General features: G+C 46.2%; 1 protein-coding gene across 6 annotated transcripts in view; it reads left to right on the top strand.

Moving 5' to 3' along the window:
* The window catches only part of Zic4 (Zic family member 4), a 33,869-nt gene extending 21,801 nt beyond the window's left edge, over nt 1–12,068 (top strand). For all 6 annotated transcript variants that reach the window (XM_045136870.1, XM_045136869.1, XM_045136867.1 and 3 more), the window contains 3 exons: nt 1,950–2,558; nt 6,819–7,140; nt 9,436–12,068. In XM_045136870.1, the coding sequence (XP_044992805.1) occupies nt 1,950–2,558; nt 6,819–7,140; nt 9,436 (932 nt within the window). In that variant the 3' untranslated portion in view covers nt 9,437–12,068. The remainder of the gene's footprint in view (nt 1–1,949; nt 2,559–6,818; nt 7,141–9,435) is intronic.
* Nucleotides 12,069–21,089: the final 9,021 nt, after the last annotated feature.

Genomic DNA, 21,089 nt, shown 5'->3' with positions numbered 1-21,089 from the left:
TCTGGGTCCAGCAGCCCTTTAACTTATGGGAAGATGCAGCAGACCCTAGCTTTGCTTAGAAAAGGGACATTTACTTTTGTTTATGCTAGAATTGAGGATTTCTTCAATCAGCTTTCCCTCACCAATCCCAGTGGCAATTCCTGGGTTATACTATAGGTCTAGGCCCTCTGGAACCTTTTTTGGGAAATGTGTCCACTACTTAGATTCCTAAGGCTAACAAGGGTGGAATAGTAGCTTGACCTGCAGGCAACAAGTGGCCAGAGCTGAAAGTGGAAGTGATTCCAATCCTCTTTCCAGAAACTTCATGTGGCTTAATGCTACACAGCTCAGGACTCCAGAGTGTTCAAGAAGCTTAGGGAAAGGGGAACTGTTCCTCCTACTAGAGACCCAGGCTCCTTTGTTTCTTTGGGCAGTTGGTCTGTGGAAGGATATGATTTGTGAGAGAAGGATCTGAGGTGGATTTTAGATCACCACCTCTAGCACAATCCTGACTTTAGTCAGTGAGAAATTCAGGAATTCCAGTGTCCAGTCACCAGGGAGGACAGACTGGCTAGGCTACTGAGACAAAAGCATAGAGGAAGGAGAGGGGAGGGAAAAATAAAGGATCCAAATACAGCAATGTGTGGAGTGAGGGTGGGTTGGAGTAAAGGAAGATGAGAAAGAGAAAGAAGGAAGAAAGTTAAAAGGAAAGAGAAAGTAAGAGCATAACATTGGGCTCTAGACTCCTCTACCTGAGAAGAATTGCTCTACTCCTGCCAGCTTTTTCTGCAACCTCCTTTTCTGCCTCCAACCTCACTCTCTGCTCCCTTCAGCTCCCTTGACAAAAGTGTCCAAGCCCACTCAAAGCTCCGCACCCTTCTAAAGGCCTGAGTAAGAAGTGCCCAAAGATCAGCACATACTGGCAGCTTCCTCGGTCCAGTGACTAATGAATAGAAGTGGAATCCAGCCCTGCTCACTTTCAGTGGCAGGGAGGCACAGCCATCACCCAGCTTTCTGGAAAGGAGAGGCTGCCTAATGGAAGAAAAATGAATCTATAAAAGAATCTATGCCAGGGTCAGAGCACATGATCAGTAGATGCGTGAAATGTTATGGAGGTAGGGGTGAAGTTGGGAGGGAGGGTAGGAGAGTGAGAGGGAAGAACCTGTCATTGCTGACGTCGTGTAGAGCTGTGGGCCAATGGGCGAACTACGCAATTGTTTCTCTTGGTGGCCCGGCCAGCCTAATCTATTCATCCCTCAATCGCCCTGCTGCCGCCACTGCTGAGTTCAGGATTTCACATAGACATTAAAGAAGGGAGGGGGGGGGATACATGCAGAACTTTAAGGAAAAAAAAAACACTTTTCCACAAATATGTGTGTGCGTGTGTATGTGTATGTTCTTTCTCTTCTGCACTGTCAGTAAACAGCAGCATATGTGGCTGGCTATGGGGCGCTCAGGGGACCCAGACAGGCTTGCAGCAGGCTGTCCTCTCCTGGCCCAGTCGGGCACTAAAATTAATAAATGTGTGTAGGCGCTTCAAACTCACCACTACGTCCAACTTCACCTCCTCCAAAATGATGGTTTCTATTCACCTTCACATCTGGGCAGGGAGCTGTGACCCTCCGATTTTGGCAGCCAAAGAGAGCTTAAGGCACTGGTCAGAGGCCTATGGGGCAGAAACCCAATCACCAGGAACCCACATTCTCATCCTTGCTGCCCCTTCCACCTATCTCCCCACCACCATCCCTCTTCAGCTCCTGGCGAGGCAGGTGATCCCAGAACCGCAGCCTGGCCAGAGGCATTAGGCCTTGCTTCATCCTCCAGGCTTCCCTGATAGCGCCAACTAGCTTTTGACCACAACGTTTATAGCAGAAACTTCTGTGCGATTGTGCGGGCCTGCTTTCCCCCTGACAGGGAACTGTGCAGCCCACACCACGGGTTCTCATGCAGGTTATTTGTCTCGACAACAGGTAGCAGTTCTGGATACCATGGGCCTCAGCTCGCCAACCCCTCGGTCTTCACGGGCCTTCAGGAACAGCCTCACCAGGCCTCCCATGGCCGTCCTTTGAATGGAATCCAGCGTCTGGGACTCCCTGGAGAAGTGTACGAGCAGCCCGAACCCTTCACGTCAGCCCCTGCGGCCCGCAGCGACACTCTGGCGGCAGCCGCGACACTCCACGGCTATGGCGGTGTGAACCTGACCGTGAACCTAGCCGCACCCCATGGCCCTGGCGCTTTTTTTCGCTACATGCGCCAGCCCATCAAGCAAGAGCTCATCTGCAAGTGGCTGGCCGGCGACAGCCCGGGGCCCCAGCGCTTCTGCTCTAAAACTTTCAGCACCATGCATGAGCTGGTCACGCACATCACGGTGGAACACGTCGGTGGCCCAGAGCAAGCCAACCACGTTTGCTTCTGGGAAGAGTGTCTGCGACAGGGCAAGCCCTTCAAAGCCAAATACAAACTTGTAAATCACATCCGTGTGCACACGGGCGAGAAGCCCTTTCCCTGTCCTTTCCCGGGGTGTGGGAAGGTCTTTGCTAGATCAGAAAATCTCAAAATACACAAACGAACTCACACAGGTCAGTACTCCGCGCTGTCTTCTGCGACCCTCTGAGGAAGCAGGCCCTTGGGTCTGGATTCCCTTAAGATCCAACTGAGGGGAGGAGGTGGGGAAGGGGGCTATTTCGGTATTGTTTCCATGAGCTAAATCCATAAAGTAATTAAGTGCTTCTGTTCTTAGACTCACAGTTTTCCAGGTGCAGTGTGGGCCGGATTTCTGGGATCTCCGATGGTAAACACATGCTCCTAGCTTAGGGAGTTTGATTTTCTTTTTCCTGGATGTGGAGATCAAGCACAGGGCTTGAAGCACTACAGGCGAGATCCCTACCACTGCACTATATCCCCAGTCTCTGGAGTTTGATTTAATTGTCTAACATTCGAAGATCACTTTGGGAAAATAGCCTGTTTTACTCTGACCACCTGACATCACTTGGAATGAGGGATTCGCCCTTAATGCTTTCTTTAGGACTTGTGGGCTAACTCTTGCCCCTCTTTTGTCTTGCTGGCCACACAGAAGGTGTATTTGGTAGCCCTCACTCTTACTTCAACAGAGAGACCAATCTAGACCCATCATCTTAAATGTCATTTACCGAGCTGTGAAGTGAAATAGCAACGTGTGTCAACTACATCTGTTTGTTCTAGTTAACGGGGCGATCAGAAATCCTGCACATGAGTCTGCAAGTTGAACTCCTCTGGCCAGAAGCTTCTGTAATTAATACAATTGCAAGAAGAAAGTTTTCACACCTCTTGAACAGCCTGTGATGTTACATTAATTAGTTTAGCAGCCACTGTTTGACTCCGCTTACTCCTCCTCTCTGGAAGTTTAAGAAGTCGGACTTTCTCCCCTCCCCCACTTTGGAGGCGGGAAAGGAGACTGGAGGGATATCAGGAGATTTCCACCGCCGCACTCCACTTATATGTTGTGCAGTCCTGCCTGGATCCGATTCTTGCAGAAATAGCAACGTTTGTTAATGTCTAAGTCTCCGAGGCTGAAGTGCTGGGAAGAAGCAGACTCCCAAATCTCTTTCCTGGGAGGTCTAGAACACTGACATAGTTGAAGACAAGTCCACTGTATACTTTGAATCTTGTACTGTATTTTGAAATATGTCTGCAAACGTCTTTCCCTGAGTTCTTTCTGCCTCCCATTGGCATGCAGCTGCCTCTCTCTCCGAGTTCTATCCCCAAGGACAGGGGCAGGAGTAAGACGCTGACCCCAGCACAGCCCTGCTGTTCCGGGAGGAACTAGTGGTGGCCGCCACATGGAAGGCGGGGTGCATAATCTGGAGCTGGAGAAGGAACTCATTTTTAATGACAGGAATTTTGAAGCAAACCAACTTATACTGCTCTTTGCTGGCCCTCCCATTGAAGTCTGTGACGCAGAAAACGGTTAAATTCTTAGCTCAATAGGCCTGCATGAGAGAAGTAGATTCAGTGTGCCAGGCGGGCTCGCAGGTTTGCATCGACGCAGGATAGAATTCTGAGCGTCCTTTTCGCTCGCAGTCTTGAATCATGACTGTCTGGCTATATTTTAAATATCCACAGAGCCTCCCTTGCTCTGCTGTCTCCCTCAAACCTCCTAAGTAATGGGAAGAAAAGGGGGAGGAAACGCAGCCGCAAAATGTTTCTCAAATGGCAATAGAGCTAGCCACAAATTATTCATGAAGACAGTTCTGGATTCAACAGGAGAATAATTGCCTTTTCAAATATTAATGGTATTTCATTTCCTCGAGTCGTGGCGAACAGGAGCAGGTTTCTCAGGAGCTGGGATTCTCCAGGATCTCAGGCCTGGCTTTGGAGGCTGCGGAGGTTTCTCTCTGCCGCAGCCATAGCCTTCCAGAAACAATGGTGCGGCGGCGAGGGCGGCGCGGGCCAGGACGGCCAACCCCGCCGCCCGCCAAGCGCTGCTCCGGGACCCGCGGCCCTGCTCGCCCCACCTTCCGGGGTGGCCAGACCGTCGGGCTCGGGACTCGAAGTGGCGAAGAGGCCGTGCCGGGGCGGAGCCAACGGGAAAGACGTCTCAGCCACAAGTGCGAGAAAATGGCGCGGCCGGGCGCCCGCGGCCGGCGAACTTTGGAGCGCCCGGGGCCTGGCGGCGGGCAGAGTCGGGCGCTCCCCACGCTGACCGCGGGGCGGGCTGCAGGCGGGACCCAGGCCGGCCGCCCCGGCGCGTCCTCCCACCCGGCGCGCGGGCGCGCAGGCACCGAGGGGAGGGGACGGCGGGCGCCGCGCACAGGGGCGGGAGGGCGGTCCAGACGGAGACCCGGGCGCGGCCGCACCTGGCAGCCCCGGGCCTGTCGGCGGCCGGCTTCCCGAGTCAACCCTTTCTTTGCTCCTCAGTTCCATGTCTGGAGCGACATCGTTTCCTATCTTACATTACTGTCCAGCGAGGCGCTCACAGGATGGGATACCTGTTTGGCAGAAATTATTTTCTTTTCCAGGGCGGGAGAGACCCAACCTAAAATGGATTTCTGCCGTTTCTCAACCAAACCAAAGCAAAATAAATACATAAGCGAACCTAAAGACAAAACAACAACTACTACTACTGCTACCAAACCCTCGTTGTTTTGCTGGCTTGTACTGATTGATTTTTAGAAGTTATTTTAGAAGTTTTGAGTTTGTAGATGCTGGTACCAATCAGGAAAGAAGACAAGGAACAAGTAGACACGGATTTACTGTACATTTCCCCCACTTTTTCGTAAACGATGTCATGTCTTGTAAAATGGCCGGATTTAAGATCTTTCAGAGAACCTAGTAATGTGTTAGCAGTATTCTAGTTCGGGTGGGAGAAGGCCAGGGGTTCCCCAGCCCGCTGCCCGCGAGGAGGGTGGGCTTTTGTGCAAACCTCAGGCTCGGCAGAGCTCTAGAATGGCGGCTTTGTTTGTCGTAACCTGCTGCTGGAGAGCTCCGTCTTCCCTGAAAACGGCGGGAGAAACAACCACAAAGCCAACCGCGAAGCGTCTCTTGCTCTTCAGCCAGATGCTAGCGGTGGTTTCCCGAAACCCAGAGCGCCCGACTACAATCATTTGCTAAAAGCGCCCCACACCTCCCCCTTCCCTTTCCGCGGCGTTCGCCGCTCCTCCGGGAAGTTAGGATTCCGGGTCTCGGCTTCCTGTCGGCCCCTGCGGGGCAGCGATTCAGGCGGCAGTCAGTTTAGGATTGGAACTTGGTCCAGTCAACATTTCCAGCCTTGTGAACGTTCACACCTTGCTTCGGTTCTACAGTGCATCGCCTCCGCCAATCCAAGCCTCCGCTGGCCCAACTAGACCGGCAGCTTGTTCTGAGGTCTGGAGACCTGGACCTGGCCTGACCACTGCAGCGGCTCGCAGCCCGAAGCCTGCGGCGCTCAGGGGCGCTTTTCCGAAACCTCAGATCCTACCTCGCCCGAGCTGATCCTCCTAGCAGCCCCGTGCCTGGGGCCCGTGAGGTCGGACCGCCGGGGGCGGGAGTGTCGAGGGACGCTGGCCGACTTTGTACTGTTAATTTGGACTTAGAGAGCCCGCTCCACACAACCGAATCTCCGTTATATCCTGGATACACAAAATAAAGTGTTACGACTGCTGAAACGTTAGCTGGAGGGATTCGGGTAGTTTACGGAAGATTTGAAGAATGGGGCCGAAAGTGTGTCTTCAGAGGGTGAAGGGGAAAAGGGGAGAGGTTCCATTCCCCCCCCCTTATTTTCCTTTTAGGGGAATCATTGCTCAGAATGTTCCTTTACAAAATAACCCATATTGTGCACATATCATGTGCATACCTCCATGGTTCATTGTCCTAAATTCTTTCGTTTCCTTAGCGTTTGCACAAAATTTATTTTAGGAAACAGTTTGGGCCCGGTTGGAGTGTGCGGGGTGGGCTGCTGGGCAGGGCTTGTGGGAGCAGAGACATTTGGCGGGGACAGCAACTTTAAATCCAGCAGATGTGGTTTTCAATCAACTCCATGTTTCAGGCAGAGGTGTTCTGTGCGGATAAAAGTTGGAGTACAAGGATAGGAGGGGATCAGGATTTTCAAGAAAGCAACTAAGATGGAGTCCTAGTCGCTCCTCCTCCGACCTCAGCCCCCCCGCCCTCTTGCAGGTTCAGGCAGGCGAGGGGAGGAATAGAGGCTGGTAGAGAGGGGCGCTCTGCGTGGGGGAGGGGTGCCGGACGTGGGGTGATGAGGAAAGAGATTTCTTAAATCATTTTTGGGTTTCTTTTGCAGAAAACAAAAGAGGAATGTGGGGTGGCAATCCTGTGACTGGAACATGGCCCACACCCACTAATGTCTCCACATTACCTCCCCCCAGGCGAGAAGCCTTTCCGGTGTGAGTTCGAGGGCTGTGAGCGACGTTTCGCCAACAGCAGTGACCGCAAGAAGCATTCACACGTGCACACAAGCGACAAGCCTTATACGTGCAAGGTGCGGGGCTGTGACAAGTGCTACACGCACCCTAGCTCTCTGCGGAAGCACATGAAGGTGCACGGTCGCTCGCCGCCACCCGGCTCTTGCTACAACTCGACTATGCCTATGTCATCTGCTCTTGTGTCACCCTCGTCAGACTGCAGCCAGGAGCCCCCGGTAGTCTCCTCAGCAGCGGTGGCGGTGTGTGGCCCTGACAAGAGCGAATGGTACGTGTGTCAGGGCGCCGGCTGTTTGCTGACCCTGCAGCACCCTCCCTCTTGCCCCTCTTTATCTCTGGGCCCTGCTGCTGCTACCATCTCCATTGCCTCCACTTCCAAGGCTACTTCCTGGCGTGACTTACGCCAAAGACTCTAGGCCTGGTTATTTTGGAGCAGAACACCGGGAGGGAGAAAAGGCAGGAGGAGTGTGAGAAGGAGGAAGACAGACAAAAGGAGAAGGATGGGAGGCAAGCAGGCACAACAATAAAAGCGATCCTCCATTTTAAAACACAAATATTGGCCCCATATTTATTCTGCAGTCATATCCTGTGCCACCTGGCCCTCAACTGAGTGTTGAAGATAGAAACCAACAGATGAAACAAAAATCTTACTAGAATTTATGTGTAATTCTGGAAACTGCAGTTCTCAAAAGTGAGACACAAATTCCCCATATGTCTTGTAGAGCAGAGAAACTTTCCTTGCATCCTAGGCTACTCCTTTCTCAGCCCCCACTCACAGCCCCCTTTTCAGGCTCTCTTCCTTCAATCCCCACCTGAGGAGTTCAGACCCCTGGAGGCGGCAGACAGAATTGTACAAACACCTCCTTGCCTCCCATTTATTTTCTCTTTTACTTCCCTACCCTCTCCCCTTCCACTGAAATTAAAACAAAACAAAACCCTGCTAACTCCTTCATTTTCCAACCTCTTCTTTTAAGGAGGGTATCTTTCTTCTTGTTGTTCTTCTCCTCCTTCTACTCTCTCTCTTTCTCTCCCCCCCCCCTCTCTCTCTTTCTTTCTTTTCTGTTTCTTTCAACACCACCACCCCCCGCCCCCAGGTAGGGCTTTAGCTCTAGCCCAAGCTGACCTGGAATTCACTATGTTGTCTCAGGCTGGCCTCAAACTCACAGCAATCCTACCTCTGCCTCCCCAATGCTGGAATTAAAGGCTTGTACCACCATACCTGGCTTATTTTCTCCTTATGAGGAGCCTCCTACCTCCAACCCTAGTCCCTTATGCAGCACACAGATGAGTCTAGTCTGCCTTTCAGCCTGGTTTCCACTTCAGCTGAATACTGTGGGTGCAGACAAAGTGCAACTGTCAGGAAGTACAAAAGAGCATCAGAGAACCTTCAAAGATTCAGTGTGGCCCACCTCACCAGTTTAGGAATCTCACAGGTGCTTGAGCTGGGGTGTGACACTAGCCAATGTCCTCAGAGTCACTGAGCCCAGTGTCCACAATGTGTCTGAGTGGACTGCATTAATTCTATGATGGCCTATTTTAAAAAGCAAACAAACAAACAAACAAAATCACACAATGTTGGACTTATTTTCAAAGTCTGTGTTGGGGGTTTGAAGAACTGAACTATAGCAGGAATAAGTATTATACAGGCAAGCACAGTGGGTCTAGAGAGTGAATACACATTTGATATTAAATGTGAAGTCTTCAGAAATAAAACAAACAGATGTTGAGGGCAGAGGATATCAAGGTCTTTGCTATTCTGGCCCAAAGGAAAGACAGGGATCTGCTTCTCAGTGTGTCTCCCACTGTGGGGAAGATGCTGCTGCCAAACTGAGATTTGAAGATGGAAACAAACTGAAGGAAGGATCTCGGAGGGGGGGAGGAGAAAATTTTGGGAGACTTGCCCTAGCTCTCCAAGAAATTAGATGGATGTATCGGGGAGGGGAATATTTCTCCCTGGGAGGAAGCCTCTGGGTGCTCCATTTTACAGATGGAGCCCAGAGACTGGAAAGAGGGAGTATAACTTAATGGTAAAGCACTCACTTAGCTCCCAGGAAGCCCTAGGAAAATCTCCAGTACCATAGCAAATAATAAATAGATAAATAAGTAAGAGGATGAATAAGGCTGCAACAAGCACCTGTGTCCTGCTGTTTTCTCTCGTTTCTTTCTTAGAATCTACTTTACTAGAGTGGGCCTGTTTTCTTTACCCCAAGACAAACCAGAATCCTCTAAAATCATCTCTAATAAATCTGTCTTCAGGGATATGGCCATCTCCTTGACTCGAATACAACATGGCTCAGAGACTGCCATGCTTGATATGACAGTTGGGAGCAAGCAACTTGTTCCCATGTGTAAGCATTGACCTTACAGACATTACAGACATACAGAAATTTCCTGCTTCTTTAGATGTTTTTAAAGGCACCCCTCCTCAAATAGGACTCATTTCTTTCTTCTCTCTTTCAAGGCATCCCATTTTGTTTTTCACCCAATCCAAAATAATGCAATGAAATTTTAAAAAGTTTGGTCAATCACTAATCGCCTTTAATTTTTCATTTGCTTGTTACAGATGTCCACCGCGTTGCGCACAAGGTAATCTTGCTCTGCGCAGCTGAGCGCCCACATCTCACGCCCGCAACATCAAAGGGCTCGCGCACAAAGCAGGGTTTCTACGCCACGGTGCATCTTCATGGTAAGTTAGGATTTCTATGGCAATGGGCAAGTTGTACTGAAATCCTGAAAGGGCGATCCTGGAGCCCATCCAGGCTTTTTCATCAAGGACATAATATTTACGTCTAACAGGCCTTTTTTCTTGTGTATACAAGTATATATTTTTGTTTGACGCAGACTAAATCATTTTCATTTAATTTCCGGTAAACAAAACCCACGCGAATGGGCACTTGTTCCCGATCATAATAAAAATGGATAATAATGCGAGAGAAGAAAAGGGCCGCTTGAATCGCCGCTCGGCCTCTTTGTTTCCGCTTTCTGCGGTGATCAGAGGGCGTATTTGGGCTTGATGGCGAGTTTCTAAAGCCGAGGAAATGGTTTGTAAGACGTAAAAGAAAAGGAGAAAGGTCTAATCAAGCTCGGGTTGTTCAAAGAGTTGGGTTTTGGGGTTGAAAGTGTGAGTTTGACGGTGCATCAGCATGCCGCGTTAGGCTCGCCATGGAAATGCGCGCGGGGAGCGGCCGCTTCAAAGGCGGCACACTTCACTGCAGACACTCTATTAAGATACATTTGTGCTGACCTTTGCTTTCACGCCATTTAATACTGTCACTGCTCTCCAGTATATACTTCCTCCCCAGAACCTGCCTCGCAAGTGTTTAGGGGTTCACCCTGCACCCTCTTGTAGGGGGCTTTGGCGGTGAGGACTTCCAAGAAAGGAAGGAGCCAGAGGACTCCATGCATCTTGACAGTGTCCCAAAGACAGAGGGACACAGTACACGACTTTAGGACAACCTGAGAAACAGCCAAGGAGCATCCCCAACTCAACTTTTGGCAGAACACAATTGGATGGGGACTTAAGATGAAGGAAGAAGGTCAATCTGGGGATATCTAGGGAGTTCCCGTTGTGTTCTAGGGACGTTTATTTCCACTGTGGTCCCCAGTATTGCTCTACTCCTCCTCCATCCTGACAATCTCTTGCAGTCCTCTAAATTTTTCTACCCAAAGGCCAGTGTGTGGTGTCTGTAGGCCTGGGCTGGCCTTGGCACAAACGCAAAAGCCCAAGGCCAAGGGGATATGGAAGGTGGCAAGAAAGTTAGAAGCCCATGTTCCCTTAATTGTCTTGTTGTTTATTTTATCCAAGTACCCCAGTGAATAGGGGAAAAATAAACACCGTGGAAAAAAAAAATCAAACAGTGGAGTCTTCTTTAGTGCCAGTCCTTGTGGTTGAATAAAAAGGATGGTCCGCTTTTGATTGAGCTGAGAAATCTTTGAAGTGGGAGTTATTATCTGAGACATTCCTGCTTGTTGTCCTAACAACGCTGATGAAACAGAAAAGGTTCTTTGTCAGCGATTTGTTCTCCCTCTCTGTCAAACTCTCTCAGTTCTCTTAGTTTCAAACCGTTTCTAAAGAGATAAAAATCAAACTTCTTTAAAAAAAAACTATCCACACACTCCACCAATAGGTAACGTTAGGGTAAGTCTTGCTAATCGATAAACAAAAGCATGGTCTAGCCCTCAGGGCTAGGACTTGGTGCAGTGTGTAGATGTTGGGGGGGGGTACTTTGTACCAGCTCTGGGACATGAGGACCCTATAGTACAGAGAGATTGCAAACAGAAAGTACATACCCCAAACTGTGAATCTGCTTCTTTCCATCAGCACAGGTTGAATGATCTGGACAAGCCTCCTTGGGGAATGGACCCTTGGGCTCCAAATAATCTTGCCTGGGATACTTAGAACCTAATGCTATAGCTAAGAAACTTTTTAGGTTGTTTTTCCTTTAAAGAAACTTTACTATAAATGGACCTGTTGTGTGTCCTTCCCAGTGACAGGAATCAGTCTCCCCTTTCTGTCATTAACCTAAAGGAAAAGAGGCATTTTAATGTTTTCCTGTTTCTTCATAATCTTGGAGTTCAGAAGATTTGGTCTATAAGATAGTGACCAAAAATGCATGCATATTCCTAACTCCCACCCCACCCACATATATAGTTCTACATTTTGTGTTGTGCCCAGAAAAGAAACTTTCATGCTGTTCAGGTTTTCAAACTCCTGTTGTAGTTTTAAAGGTGGTTTAAATAAATAAGGGTGTGCCCATCACCCAACTCTGTGCACTGACTAAATGATTTGTAGAGAACTTACCCCCAACCTATGTGATTATTAGTAGTTGCTACAAAATGCCTTTTGTATTGATTTGATTTGTTTACTCTAGGTCTCCATATGTCTATTTATCTCACTAATTTATGGGAAAATGTGATGATTAAATTTATGTGAATTATACACACAGTTGAATATTTTGTAATCATAACTTACACACAGAAGTCCAAGTCAAACCTTAGTTTATTTTGTTTTCTATCTACCTACACTGTTTGTAATTTATCATATGTCCCTTTAGCATAAGTTAAATTATGAACTAACATGAAAAATGTTATGTATTTGACTGTGGTTGTTGAATGAAAAACAAAGTTGAAAGCAGAGACATGGTCTTGAAAACATATGAATGTACATGAAATAAAATCTCCTGCAAAAGCCTTTATGTCCACGGAACTCCATTTGCCATTTCATGTGGAAATAAATGATGTGATATTTTTCTTTCTCTTCTGAATCATAGTGTCCAGTTATTGCTTCATCATCCTAGGAGAGCTCTGTGACTCTCCCACAGTGTCATCACTCCCTTGTCTTTCTTCATGGTTTGACAGAAACATCTTTGGGACCTTGCCACTTGAGACAGAAAAATAGGGGACCTGCCAAAATGATCATTATGGGAGAGAACTCTCTGGCCACAATTTAATCCTAATGACTCTGAAGTCAGTAACTAATATATATTATAAAAGGGAAGAAGGGCAAATCCCTGCTCAGCTGTGAGCTTTGTAAGGTAAGGCTGCCTTCCTGTCATGCCCTGCCACAAACCACCTGTGATTCCCAGAGAGAAATGCCTGGTATTGTGCAGGAAGTGGAGAAGCTTAGAAAAAAAAGTGGGAGTAAGTAGGACCCAAGCCCTGCTTAAACTCAGGCACAGTTGCCTATAGGATCCTTGCTAACCCACAGGTGATCAAAAACTTCTTCAGATATCTGTGAAGGTCCTATGTTTCCATACTACTCTTCCTTGAATTCCATTTGGACTATCTAGTGAGTTTTAGAATCTGATCCAGGTTTCAATGAGGAACATTTCCCAAATTACCAGAATCATCCGAATCATTGCATCCATCCTCTCTGACTTCATTTGGATCATTGAGTCTGTAGAAACCATCACCATCACACTTCTAGTCCCCCTTCCCCTCTCTGTGCAGGTGCCACATCTTGGTTCTGTATTCCTTACTCCTCTCCAACCACTGAGTTGGGTCCAGGCAATCTTGATTCCAGTGGAGGCTGCACCCAGTGGAGAATGAAGGCTTCTTAGCTCTGGGTGGGAATGTTAGCTCTATTTAGAGAGTACCCTAGAATATTAGCTCACAGGTCAAGGATGGCTATCCTGAAGAGCACAGGTAAGGAAGGAAGCCTAGAAGTCAGAGGATGTATGGTGAAGGACCTGGGTTAAAAGGGCAGCCAGCCACCACAGGAAATCTAAGCCAGTAAGAATCAGTCAAGGCTCAGACGGAGGAAGTACATGGGCATCAGATTCCTGTCCTGGATGAACCCTGTCCCTCTTTGACTCAAGGGCAGGCTAAAGGGGCCTCTTCCACATTGTTTTGGTCTCATGGAACCCATATCTTAGAAAGAGCACTTCCTGATGAAAAATCTTTTTTGGGGGAAACTGTGGTGGGGAAAAGTGGAGGTTAGTAATGAATCTGCCACCCTCAACCAGGCTCTTAGAAGTTTCAGGACTTTCTGCAGAGTCTAGCTTTTTAGAGTCCTTAAAGATGCACCTACCTTGGACTTTACAGGAGATCTCAACCATTCCAATTTGCACCTTCCCATCCATCTCAGTGCTAGTTGCCACGTCATGGATTACATACCACCTTGCTACAACCACTTCCCTTAATGGAAAGGGCAATGTTTGGAGGTGTGGCTTCCCAAGCATGTCATGCTGGACTTTTGGAGAAGGAAAGTCTTACCTTTGAACATTCTTGGTCCCACATATGGCAGCAGAGCCAAGAGTTAGGGAGGGAGGACAGAGACAGTGCTAGAGAACTCAGCTGAAGGTCAAGGGGACATTAAAACTACCCTCTAGCCTTGTTCAAAACTAATTTCTTACTCCTTCTTCCCTTCTATCTTTCCTTCCTTCTTTCTTTCTTTCATTAATTCTTTCTTTCTGAAAGGGTCTTGTATAGCCTAAACTGGCCTTGAACTGTTGCTCTTCCTGCCTTCACTTCTCAAGTGTTGAGATTACAGGTATGCATTGCTCAAGCTTTTTTTTTTTTTAATTTTTTTAAAATTTTTTATTTATTTATTTGAGAGTGACAGACACAGAGAGAAAGACAGATAGAGGGAGAGAGAGAATGGGCGCGCCAGGGCTTCCAGCCTCTGCAAACGAACTCCAGACGCGTGCGCCCCCTTGTACATCTGGCTAACGTGGGACCTGGGGAACCGAGCCTCGAACCAGGGTCCTTAGGCTTCACAGGCAAGCGCTTAACCGCTAAGCCATCTCTCCAGCCCTGCTCAAGCTTTTTATGCAGAGTGGAATGGGGCAACCTTTATCACAGGTTTGAACTAAGTGGTACCCAAGTGAGTCTTTGGCAAACCTCACCCTAGAGTCACTTCCCTTGTCCTCTATTAAACTCACACACACTACCCACCCTGAGCTGACAGTACATAGGGAAGCTTGAGGACACTTCAGACTGCTTATGACACTCCCCCTACCCACAGTTTCCTCTCTTGCTATTCCATGCAAGAGCATGAGGTCAAGACTGTGTAAGGAGGGTGGTGACTTTACAACGAAAGAGCCAGCTTGCCCTGCTTTTTGCCTACTGGCCTCTGATTTAGCTCTGTTACTTCTACAATAGAATTAAAATGAATGTCCTTCACAAATTTTATTTTCAAATTGCTGTATTGTCTTTGGAGTGGTAAGTAAAATAATCCTTGAAACATTTATAAATATATACTAGCTATTACAGTAACTGATATCTATGACTCCATTTTTCACATATGTCCCATGGTTTCTCAATTAGACAGTTATTCCCAGACCACTCTTAAAAAAGGTATGCAAAGGGAGCCCAAACTCCATGTCAGTATGATACCCTTTCGTGCAACCCTAAGGATGGATTAAACTTGCTTTTTTCATAATTTCAGAGCTCCATGCAGCCCAACACTGAAGTAGCGACATAATTTTCTAAAGGCCCAAGAAAAATTAGTGAGAATGGAATGTCTTTCAGAACAGAAGGAAACTGAAGAAGCCAATCACTGTAATGTCACCCTTATGACTTGTTAAGACTTTGGCATTGTACTAAACATCCCAGTGGGCCCAGATGCTGATTTCATTACAAGTCCCTGTAGTTGATTGTAAGTCTTGTGTGAACATCTCATAGCTACATGAGGGGGAAAGAAAACATAAGTGGAAAGAGAGAGCTGGCAGCTAGAAGGCTAATGATAGGGCATTTGGAGGCAAGTTCAGACAAAAATACAACTTTCTAGCAAAAAATAATCAAAACTTTTAAATACAGCCATCGTTTTATTTTAATAAATCTTCATTGCAGTAAAAATTAGTAACATCTCAGTCACGCAGAAACCAAGTATTCTAACATAATAGTCTGCTTGTTACTGGTTTCCAGCTTGGCCTTTTCACCCAAATATCTCTAGCAAGGAGAAAGACTTAGAGCTTTCTGGAAAAGCTGTGGAGTGGCGATCCCAAAATCATTCAGGAAAAGAGAAATTTAATGCCCAATTTGGAGAAGGGATCTTGGGTTTTGCCCCTGAATGATCTAGTGGTTGTGCATATAACTGAAAGCTTCCTTGTGGAAAATAGGAGAAAGAAAAGTGGTACAGATTAATCTAATGCAGTATGACTGGGAAGGTATATATTGAAACTTTTTCTATAGTTTCCTCTTCTTGTTCTCTTCATGAACCAAAAAATAGAGTCACAATATTGGTCAATTTAAAGCAAAATGGAAAGAAATGTACCTCATAGTAAATGGACTGCTTCAGAGAATGTCTGCAGATGGAAAAAAATAAAACAAAACAAATAATTCAGTGAAAATGGGAGATGGCTCAGCAGTTAAATAGTCTTGCTTGGAAAGCCTATAGACATGGGTTCAATTCTTCAGTCACCCACAAAAATTTGGATAGACATTCATTTACTGCAACAAGAGATCCTGTTGTACACACACACACACACACACACACATCCAATAACTATAGGGCTGTGCCATAGATTTATATAGAGATATCAGAAAGGAGGAAAGATAATCTATTCCAGCTTACTCAGACGACACCTATGACATGTCTCTCACTGGCTGACCCATGAAAGATGAGGCTCTTCAGGTGAAGATGGCATTATTTTCCAGAATTAGGGAATGACTACAGACAGCTTAAGGTCACTACTTGTGCCTAAGGGCTTACTTCGTATAATTCTGTAGAATTTGAAGTGAACAACGCATTAACTAGGGGTTAAAAAATAGCCCCAGTGTCTTAGTAAAATGTGCTTTTCTCTGAAATGTTTTTCTAGGTTATGAAGAATATACTTGCCTTAGGTTTTCTTCTTTATTTCCTCTGAGGGAAATGAGGAGTTAGTTCCCTGAGCATCTGATTCCTGTTCATATGCCATACTTTCACCTGAGAAAATGTCAGTGTTTTAACTATACCATTAAAAGATGTTCAGCATTTTCTGCCTTTGTGTTTAGTAAGAAATTAGTAATGAGATATTTTCCATTGTTCATAAAAAAACAACCTTCCAATCACTTTTGATGACAATACTGTTGTAGAAAATAAGCCTCTTTTAGGTGTGAAATATCATTTCATTGTAAGAAGTTTTTTTTTCTTTTAAAGGAGTGGTAATCCAACTTCCGGAAATCGTTCTGAATTATTTCACCAAACCCTTTTAAAGGGGGATTAGCAGGGCTTTGCGAGCAAAATCCTTCTGTTTTATTCAATCTCTCATTTTATGTTATAATTACTGGCTGTAAAGGCTCTGGAATTAGTATGCAGGCACTGTCAGGACACGATGCAGGTGCTATTCTAATGGTTCAGCTTTTTAATTAAGAAAAGAGGTAAGAAAATCGAATCATAAAAACACTTTTGTGAGAGCTGAGAACACTGCATGAATAAAGCTTTTATACATTTCACTGACAGGTCAGCTACTGAGGCACTGACTTACGACCTTTTCATGGTCAGACAATAGTTAACAGCTTTCTCACCTAGTCCCCAACAGAACCTTTTCTCCCAGGACATATCTTATGGAAATTGCCTAAAGTAGCTAGACTTCCACAAAAGATATCACAATTTGAATGGATATATGTCCAGACTGAAATGCCTGCTTTTAGGTTCCTACTACAGATCTCTTGTCCTCTAGGACCCTTCTCAAGGGTTTGGTGGGGGAAGGAGTTTATATGGAAGACACAGAATATAGAGAGGGGGGACGAAATCTGCCCTCAAGTAAAAAGATAGGGGACCAGTAGTGCCAAGGCCAAGGTGGACTCCTCCTGCCTCATGAAGAGAACAAATCAGGGAAACTTGGATGCGGCCCAGGCTGCAGCTACAGGTCACTGAGTAAGTCAGGCTTTCTCTTGGGAAACAAATTTGGCCTTCACCAGGCAGCCTCCTTGAGCGGGTGAACCCAGGTCCTTTGTAAGTTCCCTCTGTTTCCCAGTTACCCACAATTGATTTCACCTGCGAGTAAACTGTTCTTGCCTACAACACTTTAAGAAGAATTCTCCAGTTCTTCCACTGTAGTGAAGCTAGAGCTTCCTACATCTTGCAACACAAGGCTGCCAGGAACATGAAGTCCTAACATAGCAAGTCCCACTCTTCCATTTCCAGGCTTTGCCAAAGTTGGGAGCTCACATGTGGATTTTTCCTCTGGTATATCACCTTTTCTCCCAGGCTTCTGCAGGAGCTGTGATAGGTGATCTGGTCCTTACAACAGCACAGGCCTTGCCACTCCTGGGGAGGCCAGGACAGCGTGGGCCTGACAGAGAACAATGCAAGTATTAGGATATCAGCCACCCTCCCAATGATCACGTGTTCAACGATTTTGTTTTCACGGCTGGCGGGGCTTTTTTCCAATGTAAATCAAGCGCTTTAGTTATTAAGGCCTAACACTAATCTCCAACAACCTTGACATAATGTGGCCAAGCGCTCTGGCCCACTTCGCACCTGCAGGCTGAATAGGGTCCCTTGTCAATGGGGGACACGCTTGTTGCCCCTGCTTGCAAAGGAGGGAAGTGAATAAGTCAAGCTTTGTGAATATCCATGCGCACTCTCCCTCTCGCCTTTGATCAGGGAAAATGTCGTCTAATTTGTCCCTTTTTCATTGTAACAACGTTTTCAAGACCCTTTCTATTTTTCCTCATCACATTTTTAAAAAGAACGTAAATCGCGCCGAGAAAACAAAAAGGGTGTGTCCTGGCCGAGTGGCACTAACACGCCATCGGCTCTCTGCTTTGGGACGAGTGTGGGTTCTTGAAACTGCCCTTGACATCACTGCCAAGGCCCTAGGATTCAGAGCTGCAGACTCCTCTTCTTGGAGGAGGAGGTGAGGTTATTGGGGCGGGGGGGGGGGAGGGGGAGAAGCTATGGAGCCCCTTTGCTGGAGGAAGAGGCAATGCGCTGCAAGCAGCCGGTTGAGATGATTCTTTGGTGATCGAATCTAGGTTCTACGTGCCTCTACAGACGGTTCTGGGTCTTTCCTAACTCGGTGCTCAGGCGGGCACTCAGAGTTTGTGGAAGTGGAAGTGAGTGAATCATCTTCTTTATATAGGAGCGTGGACACACACTTCTCTGCCCTTCTTGTTTTCTCTGTTAGCTGGCTGTGTTCCTGAATCCTGGTCCTGAGTCCTACACAGAGCTGGAGGATTCATATCTTCAGACAAACCCAAATCTTTTGTGGGAAACCAGAAAACATTCCAAGACTACCACCCTCCCTAAAGAACTGATTAGTGCCAAGTTGGTTCATTCTGAGTTGTGAGTTGCAAAGCAATTTCTTTGCAGGACGTGGCTTTTATTTGAATTTAGAATTCACCCAAAGTCCCCATGCAGGAGCATAAGGAAACAATGACTTTGATGTCTCACTTGGTGGCATATTAATTGTCAGAGTGCAAATCAGTGGCAAGCCCACTGGCCTCCCTTTGCAGGACCACTCCTAACACTGTTCCAGTTTATATTTCTCAATATTTTGGGGAACTGCTTGCCAGAACACATTTTCTACTAGAGACTTTATTACCTCCTCTAATCTATACCAATAACACTTTTGTGAATAGAGGCGGACTTGGAATTTTTTTCTTCACCTTGTCAGTTATTGCTTTTGCACTGTTGCGGGGTAAGAAAACTATCATGACCCTCGAATACCACTGAAAACACTTTGACATCTTGCCAAGCAGCATACATCCCTTAAGAAAGAAATCAGCATTTGCTTTTGCATTGAAGGGAATTTAGTTGCTACTTGAAAAAAATAATTCTAAGGAATACTTTTTAATTCGATGGCTAGCAACCGCAGGGGTGGCAAAGAGAATAACTGTGATGGCTATAGACACAAATAACTAAATTACCAAAACGTTAGCATATCTTTGGGCTTCATTAATATGTAACACACTTCCCAGTTAATCTCCAAAAGCTGTGCTCCCCCTGTAAAACAGCACTCTGGGACAAATTGAACATGAGATCAATCACTGCTAATGCAGGAAGGTTTACTGCAAGGAAGGGAAGCTATTTACACCTTCGGATAGAAACAGTTCAGATTTCAGAGTAAAAGCCATACATCAGCAAGAATAAATGATTATGAATTGGTAAATGCACCCTCCAGCGATTAGCTATGGGACGCTATTTATCATTTCTTGGGTGGCAATGGTATAGGTTTTTTCATGTCTTTTGCCTTCCTTTCAAATCATCTGACAATCTGGAAACAACAGCTTGACAAACAGAGGAAAGTTTGCATTTTCACTTACTGCAGACCATCAAACTTGGTGGCACACACAGAAATGTCCTACACAGAGAACATAGTAGGAAGCCGCGAGGCCTTTTGGTGGTTTCTTAGGCACTAGTAGATTGTCCATTGGACTTGAGAGCAAAGCAAATATCATTCTCTCTCTTTCTTGCTCTCCTTTCCTGTTACATGTCTTCCCTATCCTCCAGCATGCAAGTAGTTTTCCATTTGTTAAACTCATTCTTAAATCTACCCTCTCTCCTATTCCTTTCCATACCCCTCTTTTCTCCCTCAAGGAAGAGGGAACTTCTCTCTGTCCATGTGCTGCATGTCTGAATCGGCACTGTGACTGTGGCAGCCAGCCTGCACCAAGCTGAAGCTTGTAGTGAGTCCTCCACTCAACCACAGTTGTCCAGGGAAACCATGCTCCTGTCAAGAAAAAGACTAGATCACAGGACTGAGTTAAAGTATTGCATAGTCTGGGTCTGGAGATTAAGCTTTGAGACTTCGCTAGGGGCAGGAGACTTTGAATTTAGGCATTTAGGCTTGAGTGTGAACTGGGATAAGGATCAGTGACTGAAGCAATTTTTAGTAGTATAGTGAGAATCCACTGCAATGTGGGGTAGAAGGATGATATACTCCTACAAAGAGAACACAGTGATCTTATCCTGAATCTAAAGCCTGGTGGGCTGTCGGTCTCCCACTGGAAAGGTTTATTTTTATAGTCCTTGGTGGAAAAGGACCACTATGTGAGCCACAGGGCACATGGCCAGTTCAATTGGTCACAAAATATCTTGTAGGTGGTTAGCTAGAAGTATTTATAGGCAAGACCTTTCAGGATAGCTACTCCAGAATTCGCTTGCCCACTGCTGCCCACTCTAAGAAAATTATGACCTTCTGAATAAGGCAGTGACCCATCATTAGCAATGGCCTACTTTCAATAGTTGCATTGGGCAACCTCAAGCACTTTTCAAAAGGCCCAGTGCCTTTGTGGGTGTCCTAACTGGAAGGAGGTTATAGCCTTTAAGACCAAAAGTTGTGAATTACTATGACTCCCAGCTGAAAAAGGGAAGACTAGACATAGGCATTGCAAGATCCTGATGATGTCATACATTTGAATCTGAGCTGTGTCTAGGGCCTGTTTTCTTAGCTTGGAGAGATTAGTGTGGCTAGGGGTGTGGTGTTGGGCTCTATAGTTTGTGGGAGCACAGCGCCCGTCATGAAGACTACAGGAAAGTTGTGGAATAGACCTAGGACATTTCTTTGAAGTCAGGATAAGGGTCCATTTTCAGGTTTGCATTATGAATTATTTTTGAAAGAATATAAATACAGAAGGAAGAGAAAATTTTTCCTTTCCAGAAAATGTTAACAAAAACAGTTGAGGGCTTAATATAAAATAGCTTACCATGCATCCCAAGGCTCAGGACATATAGAACTACTACAAAATAAATTAATGTGTAGGGATTAAAAAAAGTAAGGAAATATCCCTAGTTTTTATGTTATCGTTTATTATGTAAACTTTTCTTGTCTCTCTGTCCCCATGGAA

The sequence above is a fragment of the Jaculus jaculus genome, chromosome 17 (genome assembly GCF_020740685.1).
Source record: "Jaculus jaculus isolate mJacJac1 chromosome 17, mJacJac1.mat.Y.cur, whole genome shotgun sequence".
NCBI lineage: Eukaryota > Metazoa > Chordata > Mammalia > Rodentia > Dipodidae > Jaculus > Jaculus jaculus.
This window is presented reverse-complemented; position numbering and strand designations above follow the sequence as displayed.